Consider the following 12,767-nt stretch of genomic DNA (forward strand, 5'->3'; position numbering starts at 1 on the left):
GTTTTTCTGAGAATATTCTCAGATGAAGCATATCTAAAAACATGTACCAAAGAGAATTTGTTCCCAGTACCTGTAGTTTTGATAAAGATTTAACACATGAGAGCCTGAACTGTAAGACGGTTTCTTAAAACATGGAGGCAACAACTTTGCTCAGAAAAATCTGCATTCCGGAGTCAAAACCAAACCCCCAATCCCTGTCAGCTGGCAAGAGAAGAGAAAAGCAGGTAAGCGGGTTTAACGGCATCACTATTTCTGAAAAACATGTCTCAAACATGGCCAGTAAGTCCTCGAGCGTTCAGCGTGGCACGTACATTACTGACTACGGGTCAGTAGCCCTCTCATCATAAACGTTATCTCAGCACAAAAAAATTTACTGCCAAGGCCAGGGCAGGAAACCCCTCCTGATAATTTCTTACCTTGAAAAGTATCCTCAGGGGCTGGGTTTGAATCAGAAGCCATGATTAATACTTAAGGCTCTCCTAAACTAAATGCATTTAAGAGTCCAGAAGCAAATTTGCAGAATCTATGACAGTTGCAGCCCCTGTGACAGTTGCTCAGTTGGTCTTGCTTAAAGGGCCCACAGTGAAAAGCACAGTTAGTGAATGTACCACAATGATTTAAAAAAAAGAAAGGAAGGCAGAGTGGGTTGGAGGAACCAATGAAAGGACGATCATGTGACAGGAGGAGTCTGACCTAGTTTTTTACTCTATAGGCGTATGCACATATTTTCTCTTTTTTCTTCTTTTACTGAGTTGCAGAACTGGAGGGGGGATGAGAATGCAGGAAGCTGACTTAAGGGTGACTGACCCGGAGCGACAACGAGGAAGTGGCTAATCCAGGTTTTTACAACTTAAGTTTGGTCAACACTGAGTGTTTGATAAATATCTGTTGAAAGATATGAACATCTGTTTCATCTGCTAATGACAAGTTAAAGTTAAGTACATATATATGAATATATGTGTGCTTTTATTTGGCAATGACTCATTAGCATTACACACACACACACACACACACACACACACACACACACACACACACACGTGCCTGTTTTTCCCTACTCAGGAATTCTGGTGTTTTCATTGACCTAACCTCACACAAGGATACATTTTTCAGAGTACAACGGTCTTGGTACAGATTCAGATCGAAGCTTTAATGAATACAGCACAACTGTATTTAGGTGTATGTTAATATACTGTGATCCAACTCACTTTTCTACAAGCACTCATACACTTAACAACTGCTATCGCTTTTTCCTCTGTGCAAGACTGACATCTTTTAACAGACAACTTTTCATTTGGCATTCTTGCCTCCCTTTTCAGTACAGCTGGCGTTAGAACAATAGCACCACTGCCACAGTTCGATCCAGACCTGTGAAAACTATATTTCTAAAGCTTCATTCACGCTGCCTCTGTTACCTGAATCTAGACACCCTGGCTCTCTGCCCCAGGCAAAAAGGCAGCTGTCTAGTTAAGGCCAGTTGCAGAATGCAAGGCATGTTTCATAGGAGAGCACATTTTCTCTATCATTGCTCTGTGTTGGACGAGAATATACAGAGAAGTCTGGATGGGGGCGGGGCTCATAATCTTTCCAAATTTGGGCAATTAAAATGTGTTACTCTGGATAATTTGGAGCAGGAAATATCCAGATTAATGTACTGTCTGCTTTGCCAAGGTACTATATACAAAGTTCATTATTCGCTTCAGCAGAGGAGTGACAAGATGTGATTTACGGTTTAAAGAGCTTCTCTGGTTGCTGTGTGGAGATGACAAAGGGGCAGAAGTGTGAACGGTGGTGAGGGATGTAGATTCAGGGAGATCACTCAAGGGATTATTGGAAGTTTCCAGGAAAGAGGTGATGGTGGCTTAAAGTAGAGTAAAGCCCAGGCAATGGAGAGAAATGCGTGGATTTGAGATAACTTTAAAGGCAGAACTCACAGGCCTTGCCAACACACTGGACACGGGGGTTAGTGAAAGGGAGGGACACAGCTACCAGCGATGCTCTTACTCTGAACAACTTTATTTTTTGCTACTCTGACTTGTAATGTTATCACTCCATTCTATCCTTATTTGAGTTGCCTTATTTTAACCGTATGTTATCCGTTTCTCCCCACACGATAACTGATTAGGAGTATGATATACCTTACCGTGTGAATATCATGTAGGGGTAGAAGCTTGGGAAGTGGAGGAAAGGTGAGTAAAATGATTTCAAATTCCTAGTGATACTACTTGGAAATCTGACCTAGAAGTTATGGACCCGGCAACGTTAACTTTTGGGGGCACAGAGTCAATAATCAGAAAAGAAAAAGCCAACACAGGAGTCACGAAGTATATGACTATGAGATTTTAAGAACATTACAAATAAGGGGTTACTAGTTTTAAAAAATGATTGTCGATTACAAATCAGTCAGAAAGATTTTGTTTCAAGAAAGTATGGTGACAGCGCAAAATGTGCCTGTGAATTTGGCCAGTGCTTGAAATTGGTCCAAGAAAAGCGTGCTTGCGTGACGAGGGGACAGAACATTCATCTGGCGCCCGCCACACTGAAATCAAGTTCAGAACAAAACCATGCTTGCGTAACCAACGGAGCACCCATCAAAACAAACATCAGCTTCTAAAACATGGTTTAAACTTAGGAATGTGGAGTGGGCGTAGCTGAAAGAACAGAGGCTGATTTAGATTAAAGCCGACCTGGTGACGGAGCTCAGCTCTGATTTTCACTGGCTGTATGTCTTTGGGGAAGTTAGTTAATAGTTTTCATTATCAGGTTTCTCAGCTCCCAAATGAGGTGACTGCCACCCACCTCACTGGGTTGTGTGTGCATTAGATGAAATACTGAAGGGCAGTCAGTAAAAGTGAGCTCCTTTCCCGTTTATCCTGGAAAAAGTTATACCACCGAGATAAACGGCTACGATACACATATGTGTGTAACACGGGACAAAAGAGTGACATAAGTGTGCTGTGTGTGGGGTAGGGGATGGTCAAGGAAGGCTTCTGGGAGAAAGAACACTTGCACTGAACCTTCATCAATAAGCAGGTTCGAGGAAGGAGAGCAGGGCAAGCAGAGGCAGCGGCAGGTACAGAAGTATGGAAAGCAAGCCAGAAGGAGCGGGAAACAGCAAATGATCTTATGGGGCTGAACTATGGTGCTGCATAACTCAGAGTGGGACACTGGGCACTGAATTTAATAACAAGAACAACAGGGAACAGGGGCAGGACAGGTATAAAGACGTAGAGGATGGACTTGAGGACACGGGGAGGGGGAAGGGTAAGCTGGGACGAAGTGAGAGAGTGGCATGGACATACAGTCACTACCACATGTAAAATAGATAGCTGATGGGAAGCAGCCGCATAGCACAGGGAGATCAGCTCGGCGCTTTGTGACCACCTGGAGGGGTGGGATAGGCATGGTGGGAGGGAGGGAGATGCAAGAGGAAAGAGATATGGAGGCATCTGTATATGTATAACTGATTCACTTTGTTATGAAGCAGAAACTAACACACCCTTGTAAAGCAATTATACTCCAATAAAGATGTTAAAAAAAACCCCAATAGGTAATAGTTATTGAGCCCGATGTGCTCGATATCAGCCTAAGTGTTTTGCCTATATTAGGGTTATAAAGATTAGTTGAGGCGGGGTACATGTAAAATACTTAGAACAGTGCTTAGCACATAACATGCCTTCACATAACTGTGAACTGTTGTTATTATTATTGCTCTTCCTGGACATTAGGAATTGAGGTAATTTGTTACGGATCAAGGTTATTTCTCATTTGTGAGAAATCAGAAGTTGAAAAAAGAAGTTAAGAAGCTGTTGAAGCGGGTGTTAAGTTCCCAGTGAAACATGCAGAATTGCCGAGCGAGTGGACACCCACCCAGAACTGGTGGGCGCAACCTGCCCTCGCGTGTGACCTTGAAGCACGACTTGCCTGTACGCAGAGGCAAGCACCAGGTAAGCAGATAGCTGGCACTGAGATGGTGTGGTGACAAAGCAGGGAATTTAGAGTGCTGACAAGAAAATAAAGTGTTGGACTGTGATTCTGACCCAAGAAGCAAGTGAAATGGAGAGGGATAATGGTTTAGGAAAAGGCACACTGGAATATAAAATCTCAGGGAGGGCAGGAGCTTCTGTTCTGTTTTGTTCACTGCTGTACACCTTCAATGCCTAGAGCAGTGCCTGGGAGAGGTGGCATACGAATATTTAGGGGGCTTAAAAGCAGAGAGGTGTTTCCTGATGGAACTTCACAATTCTACCTATGAAGTTCTCTTGACGACAGATGAAACAGACAGATCTTCTCTCTACTTTTGTGTATGTGTGAACTTTTCCATAAAAAGATGAGGGGTCAGGCAGCTTCCCCGGTGGTGCAGTGGTTAGGAGTCCGCCTGTCAATGCAGGGGACACGGGTTTGAGCCCTGGTCTGGAAGGATCCCACATACCGCGGAGCAACTAAGCCCATGCGCCACAACTGCTGAGCCTGTGTGCGCGCCTGGAGCCGGTGCTCCGCAACAAGAGAGGCCACCGCAGTGAGAAGCCTGCACACCACAGCGAGGAGCGGCCCCCACTCGCTGCAACTAGAGAAAGCCCATGCAGCAACGAAGACCCAATGCAGCCATAAAATAAATAAATAAATTTATTAACAAAAAAAAAAAAAGATGAGGGGTCAGTGGGTGGAAGGTCCAGATGAAATGAGAGTGGTCAAAGTGGAGCAGTTACACAGGCAGGTAGGAAGGAATTCTGGTTGTCGTTAAAGCAGTCATGGGAGATGCCAGGGCCCAAGGGGTGACTGAGGAGGAAGTCATCAGACACGCAGGAGTCTGAGAAGTTGGGGGGACGTGGTGCTGGATGAGGCGTCACTCAAGATCATGGTGGGAATTAGAGTGTGGAAGATGGAGGTGTGTGAGGGGGTAAAGCCTATGATGACTGAAGCGAAGTGCTGGGAAGTGGGCAGAGGAGAAAACCACGTAGGGGAAAGGAGCCTAGCCTAATGGCGTTGCGAGTGGAGGGGTGATTGTCTGGAAGCATCAATGTGGAGTAAGGAAGAGTTGATCCCACCAACTACTACAGGATAACAGAAAATCACCCCGTGAGACAGCAGGGAGGAGTGGTGTGCCCAGAAGGCCAGGTTTCTGCTGCAGCAAGGAGGTGCCTGAGGTGAGGGAAGGCTGCTGAAAAGCTGAGGATGTCCAGCCTTTCTTCATTGTGGGAGGGTCTGGCAGTGGGGAGAAGCAGGCCTGGCTGAGGGGCAAGGAAGTACTGAGCAGTGGGGGGCTGAGACTGAGGCGGAAATCCACGGTCGGGGGCACTGACCTATGCAAAGACGATGACTTTCTCTAGAGGAGGGGGCCTGGACTGGTGAGCCCCCCGACCAGGGGACTGCATTAAAAAAGATTTCCTGGGGCTTCCCTGGTGGCGCAGTGGTTGGGGGTCCGCCTGCCGGTGCAGGGGACGCGGGTTTGTGCCCCGGTCCGGGAGGATCCCACATGCCGCGGGGCGGCTGGGCCCGTGAGCCATGCCGCTGAGCCTGCGCGTCTGGAGCCTGTGCTCCGCAACGGAGGAGGCCACGGCAGTGAGAGGCCCGCGTACCGCAAAAAAAAAAAGATTTCTTATCTAAATGGATAAAACAAGTTTGGCTTTTAAACAGGGTAACATTTAACTGGTCTTAGCCTGCCTTATGGGTTGTTCATTCCTGATAAATCCTTATGTATTCTTAGCTCCCAAATTAATACCCATTTACAAGAAAACACCAAATTCCATTAAAATGGACTCAGTTACTTTAATATTAACATTGATTATCACATGACCCAAGGCCATTTCCCTTCCTTCTGTAACATGGTTGCTGTCTACCAGCGCTCCATACCTTATATTTAAGACTATATTTACACACAAATTACGTTTGTGAAACACAACGCTTATGTAACTGAACCTTGAATGTAACCATCTGCCTCCCACACCAAAAGAATAGTAGAGGTAAAAAACAAAACAAAAAATGAAATAAAGCAGAGGATGTACCATTATAAGCTAGAAAATCACAACTTGCAACAGTGTGACATGAAGCATGGGGCCCTTATTCTGCAGTGCCAGCTTCTCTGAGGAATGCAAAATCCAGTCTTCACTGATGATGATGATAATAATGACAATAATTAACACTGACTATATGCCAAACTCTATTCCAAGCACTTTCTATTAGCTTATTTAATCCTCACAATAACCCTATAAATTAGGTGTATCATTTTCTCTGATTTGCAGGCACAGAGAGGTTAGGTTAGGCAGCAGAACTACGATCGGCCATTAGGCACCCTGCCTCCAGACCCATGTTCTGCCTTTAAACACAAAGAAATGTCTTAGGAGACCTAAAACTGATTTTTCATAACATGAATGAGCACATTTTGGTGCAACGGTATGTTGAAAATCCACTTAATCAAATACAAGACACATCTCATTCATACAAAAGTAAACCTTCAACTGGTGGAAAGTGTGAGGAACGGAATTTTTATGTGTGTGCCTAATTCCCTCCTCCCTCCTACCTAAATTAGGCAGAAGAATCTATACACTTCCTGTGGTTTACCAGTATTGAGCCGCCCTTCCCCCATCACTTTGTTGTTTTGCTGTTAATTTTTATTGGAGTATAGTTGATTAATAATGTTGTGTTATTTTCAGGTGTACAGCAATGTGAATCTGTTATATACATATATCCATTCTTTTTATGATTCTTTTCCCATATAGGCCATTACAGAGCACTAAGCAGAGTTCCCTGTGCTATACAGTAGGTCCTTATTGGTTATCTATTTTATATATAGTAGTGTGTATATGTCAATCTCAATCTTCCAATTTATCCCTCTCCCCCTTACCCCTTGTAACCATAAGTTTGTTTTCTACATCTGTGACTCTATTTCTGTTTTGTAGATAAGTTCATTTGTACCCCCCCCTTTTTTTAAGATTCCACATATGAGCAATATCATATCATATTTGTCTTTCTCTGACTTACTTCACTCAGTATGACAATCTCTAGGCTGAAGGAATCAGGCTCCCTGACTTCAGACTATACTACAAAGCTATAGTAATCAAGACAGTATGGTACTGGCACAAAAACAGAAATATAGATCAATGGAACAGGATAGAAAGTCCAGAGATAAACCCACACACCTATGGTCACCTAATCTATGACAAAGGAAGCAAGAATATATAATGGAGAAAAGACAGTCTCTTCAATAAGTGGTGCTGGGAAAACTGAACAGCTACAGGTAAAAGAATGAAATTAGAACACTCCTTCACACCATACACAAAAATAAACTCAAAATGGATTAAAGTGCTCCCCTGGTGGTGCAGTGGTTGAGAGTCCGCCTGCCGATGCAGGGGACACGGGTTCGTGCCCTGGTCTGGGAAGATCCCACAAGCCGTGGAGCGGCTGGGCCCGTGAGCCATGGCCACTGAGCCTGCGCGGCTGGAGGCTGTGCTCCGCAACGGGAGAGGCCACAACAGTGAGAGGCCCGCATACTGAAAAAAAAAAAAGGATTAAAGACCTAGATGTAAGGCTGGACACAATAAAACTCTTAGCGGAAAACATAGGCAGAACACTCTTTGACATAAATCGCAGCAATATCTTTTTTGATCCACCTCCTAGAGTAATGAAAATAAAAACAAAGAAAACAAAGGGGACCTAATGAAACTTAAAAGATTTTGCACAGCAAAGGAAACCATAAACAAAATGAAAAGACAACCCTCAAAATGGGAGAAAATATTTGCAAACGAAGCAACCAACAAGGGATTAATCTCCAAAATATACAAATAGGTTATGCAGCTCAATATCAAAAAAATAAACAACCCAATCAAAAAATGGGCAGAAGATCTAAATAGATATTTCTCCAAAGAAGACATACAGATGGCCAAGAAGCACATGAAAACATGCTCAACATCACTAATTATTAGAGAAATGCAAATCAAAACTACAATGAGGTATCACCTCACACCAGTCAGAATAGCCATCATCAAAAAGTCTACAAACAATGAATGCTGGAGAGGGTGTGGAGAAAAGGGAACCCTCCTACACTGTTGGTAGGTAGGAATGTAAACTGGTACAGCCACTATGGAGAACCATATGGAGTTTCCTTAAAAAACTAAAAATAGAGCTATCATATGATCCAGCAATACAACTCCTGGGCATATATTTGGGGAAAACCATAACTAGAAAAGACATATGCACCCAGTGTTCATTGTAGCACTATTTACAATAGGCAGGACATGGAAGCAATCTAAATGTCCATCGATAGAGGAATTGATAAAGAAGATGTGGTACATATACACAATGGAATATTACTCAGCCATAAAAAAGAATGAAATAATGTCATTTGCAGCAACATGGATGTCCCCCATCACTTTGGTGTGCATCTCTGAAATCTACCTGACTACGTAAAAGCAAATGCTCGAAAAGCAAACCAGTCAGGTTACTGACAGGTTACTGAGAATTCTGTTGTGTTCTGTCAACCTGAGACATATTCTTTTTTTTTAAAAAAATAAATTTATTTATTTTTGGCTGCATTGGGTCTTTGTTGCTGTGCACAGGCTTTCTCGAGTTGCGGTGACCGGGGGCTACTCTTCATTGCAGTGCACAGGCTTCTCATTGTGGTGGCTTGTCTTTGTTGTGGAGCACGGGCTCTAGGCACGCGGGCTGCAGTAGCTGTAGCACACGGGCTCAGCAGCTGTGGCTCGCAGGCTCTAGAGCGCAGGCTCAGTAGTTGTGGCACACGGCCTTAGTTGCTCCACGGCATGTGAGATCTTCCCGGACCAGGGCTTGAACCCCTGTCCCCTGCATTGGTCTTAACACTACAGAAACATACTTTAATTTTAGCTCTCTCAATAAAGCAGCACTATGCATAACACAAAACCACGTCCTCTTATTCATGACGGAGCAGGGAACTTTCAAATTTGTGAAGGATTCAACAAAAATGATTAAGCATTTTGCAAACAGGAATTTCTCCAACGTAACACAAATGTGGCAGTGTTGTGACAAGGAGGAAGGATGGGACTAAAAACTGGAAAAACTCTGGTTAGTCCTTAATATGGCTACAGCAATAGTGGGAACTTAACCTTTCTGGCCCTCAGCTGTTTACATATAAAATGATGCCCACTTGATAGGAGTTAGTCTCTAAGGTCTTTTAACCGCTGTAAAATTTTATGACAAACATTTTATCAGCTTTTCTCTTCTGAAAAATAAAACTATACACATAGGCATAGATAAGGTACAGCTAATTTCATAGAGGTTTGTTCCAGAAACAAACATAAAAGATAAGTAAAACATATGCAAACATATAGAAAGAGAGGTTTTAAGGTCTGCTGAAGGTCTTCAGGCACCAAAAGTGAAAAAAACCCAATTCTGGATGGAAAGTTTTTTTTTTTTTTTTTTTAAACACCTACACTTTCTGGAATGTGCAAAGTAAACATATAGAACATAACTTAAAAAATATAACTAACAGGCATCGTGTTTCTCTTATTAGCTGTACATGGTAGATAGTATGACTAAAGCTAGGACAAAGGGCACTACTGCGAGAAAATGAGGTAATACCTGGTGCCTCTTATAAAGCGGTTACATCCATCTTTGTCTTTTCCATCCCTTCTCCTGGTGCCCCTCTCCTGTCCTGCTCGCAGCACCCCAGACACAGAGCTTAATTTAAAATATTGTTGACGGGCTTCCCTGGTGGCGCAGTGGTTGAGAGTCCGCCTGCCGATGCAGGGGACGCGGGTTCGTGCCCCGGTCCGGGAAGATCCCACATGCCGCGGAGCGGTGGGGCCCGTGAACCATGGCCACTGAGCCTGCGCGTCCGGAGCCTGTGCTCCACGACGGGAGAGGCCATAAGAGTGAGAGGCCCACGTACCACAAATAAATAAATAAATAAATAAATAAAAATAAAAATATTGTTGACTAATGCAATACCCTATAACGGTAGGCGCCTATTCTCTAAAACCCTTATCATATTTTCAATAGCAAACCAAAATGTGTTGCTGCTATTCTTACTTCACTTTTGCTCTCCAGTGGTATGTAAAGAGTAAAAATAAGAAGGAAAATGGTTATAATGAAGACAGCCGCCTCAAGGCATGAGGAACAGGGCTAAGATCTATACACTCAACCCATGAATCAAGCAGGGATTGTTCTTAAAAGGAATGAGTTAATTTTTTTCTTTTTCAATCTACTTTATTGAGGTATATTTTACATACAATAAAATGCTCCCATTTCAAGCATACAGTTTGGTGAATTTTGACAAATGTATACATCTGTGAATCCCAGTCAAGCTGCAGAACTTTCCCATCTGCATCTTGTACCCTAAAAAGTACCCTAGTGCCTCTGCAGGCAATTCCTTCCTGCCTATAGCTTCCAGGCAACCACTGATCTGCTTCCTGTTATTACAGATTAGTTCTGCTTGTTTAGAACGTCATACTGATGGAGTCATACATTAATATGGTGGTTTCTTTTGTGTCTGAGATTTACCCACGTTGTTATGTGTATCAGGAATTTCTTTTTATAATACCACTGAGTATGCATGAATATACCACAATTTGTTTATCCATTCACCTGCTGATGAACTGATGGATACGTTGTTTCCAGATTTTTACTATTATGAATTAAAGCTGTTATAAACATTGTTTGGTATTATGGTAATGTATGTTTAACTTTAAAATAGATTGCCAGTTTTCCAAAGTAGTTGTACCATTTTACACTCTTACAAGCAAAATATGAGAGTTCTAGTTATTCTGTATGTTGGCCAATATTTGGTATCTTCAGCCATTTTAACTTTAGCCATTCTAGTAAGTGTGTAACGTCTCATTGCGGTTTTAATCTGCATTTTCCTGACAACTACTGACGTTTAACATTTGAGCTGAAATTTGATTATATTTATATATATGTTTCCCAATTGCAACAGAATATAGTAGTCTCTAGGGAATATCTTTATTATTTCTGTATTTCCAAACTAGATTATTTGGCAGAAGAGGATTATAGAAATCTAACTCATATGCTATAGAAAAAGATCAGTTTATGGAACTAAGTCTGACTTCCAGGTAAAACGGCATTATGGTACAGTGTTTACATTGAGCGCCCACAAAAATAAGCTCCCAGTTGCCAGATAGAGCTATAATGTTACCACCCCTACTGCCACCATCTGGTAATGATAAAAACAAATTTAGAAGATGCCACAGGATTGTACTGTTCTTGGTCAGGAAAAGTCAAATTTCGAATTCAACTCTGCTTCTCATGCACACATCTTTGAAACTATAGAATGCATGCAAATTGATTTATTCTTTAGTTTTAATTTCTTTTAAAGAAGTATAGCAAAATATTTTAATTTCCCCAAATTCAGGGAAGATGCATTGTGAAGTAACTTTTTTCATTTATTGCAAGACTTTGTGCAAATTACCTTAGTGCTCTATCAATAACCTATCTTGAGGATAACCTGTTTCCTAACTTAAGTCGTAGACTGCTGAGACTTAATCGTAGACAGCTATACGGGGGGAAAAATGTATGCAGTACTTTTAATTTCTTATCGCACAATTTCAAGATATTCGCTGGGTTATCCAATAATTTTCCTCCGCATATTCACAAATGTTAACCTCAGTCCTTTTTTGTGTCTCCTCTTCATGCCCAGGGAGCTAGCTACCAGATCACGTGCTGGAGGGCGAAGAGCGGTGGCAACCTGGCAGTGACACGGAGGAAGAGCCCGCGGCTCCGTCCCGCCCTCTATCCTTCAATTGCAGATTTCTCCCCAGCTCGCTCTTCTACGGGGTCCTCCCCTCCGCCCTCTGCCCATTGATTTCAAGATTCTCCCCAAGTTCGTTCTTCCACAGGGACCCCGGCTCAAAACTACCGAAAATCGCCGGGAGCCCAGCGCCGCCAGCGCCCAGCAGCTCCCCGCCCGGGCCCGCCTGCTGCACCTGCCGAGGCCCCCGGGGCTGCACCTGCCGAGGTCCCCGGGGCTGCGCCTGCAGAGGTCCCGCCCGAGCCTCCGCCCGACCCGGCCCGGCCTCACGGTCCAGCCCGCCTCCTGGGCCCCAGAGCTGCTTCTGGGCACCCGAGAAGGCGGGGGCTGAGTGGGGTCCTGAATGGGCCCCGCGTTCTCAGTCCCCTCGCGCTTAAGCAGCTCTGGACACCCTCTACCTTGGGACCGCCTCTCGTCCGAAGACCCTGGTTCTCTCAGCTGCTCACCGGTTTCCGCCCGCGGGGCGCGCTGCAAGAGCGGCGTGCGGTCCTCGCCCTCCTCGCCGTCGCTCGGGGCAAGGTCCGGAACCGGGGACTTCATGACGCCTCCAAGGAGCGGCGGCACCGACCACCCAGCGGAAAAGAAAACTCAGACTGAACAGCCGAAGACCCCCCGGGCCGCGGTGGCCAGGCCGAGCTGGGCCGCTGGCACCGCCCCCGGCCTGGCACCGCCCCTCGGCCACGTCTGGCCTCGGGCCCCGCCCAGGGGCAGTTACGCAGACTCCGCCCCTGTCGCCATCTTGGGTTCCGGCAACTCGGCAACCGGTAGTGAGGGGGACGGCGGGGTTCGGGCGTCTGGGCTTGTTGCGCCGTGGTTGGCGCCTAGGTAGCTGGCCCGCCGGGTCGCTGGTGTTCTGAGGAACAGCGTTCCCCTCCCTGGCGCTCCCTTTACAAGGAGCTCAGGGAGCAGGGGTGACTGGGACCCTTGAGGCGGGCGGCAGGGGCTTAAATCGTGCATAATTGAGGGGAGGGCTTGGACCGAACTTGGAGTGGATGTTTTGTATTTGACGTTCAGTTATAGTAGTAAA

General features: G+C 44.7%; 2 protein-coding genes across 7 annotated transcripts in view; one reads left to right on the plus strand and one right to left on the minus strand.

Moving 5' to 3' along the window:
- The window catches only part of SLC17A5 (solute carrier family 17 member 5), a 54,589-nt gene extending 42,181 nt beyond the window's left edge, over positions 1–12,408 (minus strand). Inside the window, exon 1 of one of the 6 annotated variants that reach the window (XM_073789353.1) lies at positions 12,139–12,408. In XM_073789353.1, the coding sequence (XP_073645454.1) occupies positions 12,139–12,280 (142 nt within the window). In that variant the 5' untranslated portion in view covers positions 12,281–12,408. The other 5 variants (XM_019929292.3, XM_073789355.1, XM_019929294.3 and 2 more) reach the window with 5 other exon arrangements.
- A 77-nt stretch (positions 12,409–12,485) lies between these two features.
- CD109 (CD109 molecule) overlaps positions 12,486–12,767 on the plus strand; it is a 151,919-nt gene continuing 151,637 nt past the window's right edge. Inside the window, exon 1 of the mRNA XM_073789350.1 lies at positions 12,486–12,504. The gene's annotated coding sequence lies outside the window, so the exon portion shown is untranslated. The remainder of the gene's footprint in view (positions 12,505–12,767) is intronic.

This window comes from Tursiops truncatus, chromosome 12 (genome assembly GCF_011762595.2).
Source record: "Tursiops truncatus isolate mTurTru1 chromosome 12, mTurTru1.mat.Y, whole genome shotgun sequence".
In the NCBI taxonomy this organism is placed as follows: domain Eukaryota; kingdom Metazoa; phylum Chordata; class Mammalia; order Artiodactyla; family Delphinidae; genus Tursiops; species Tursiops truncatus.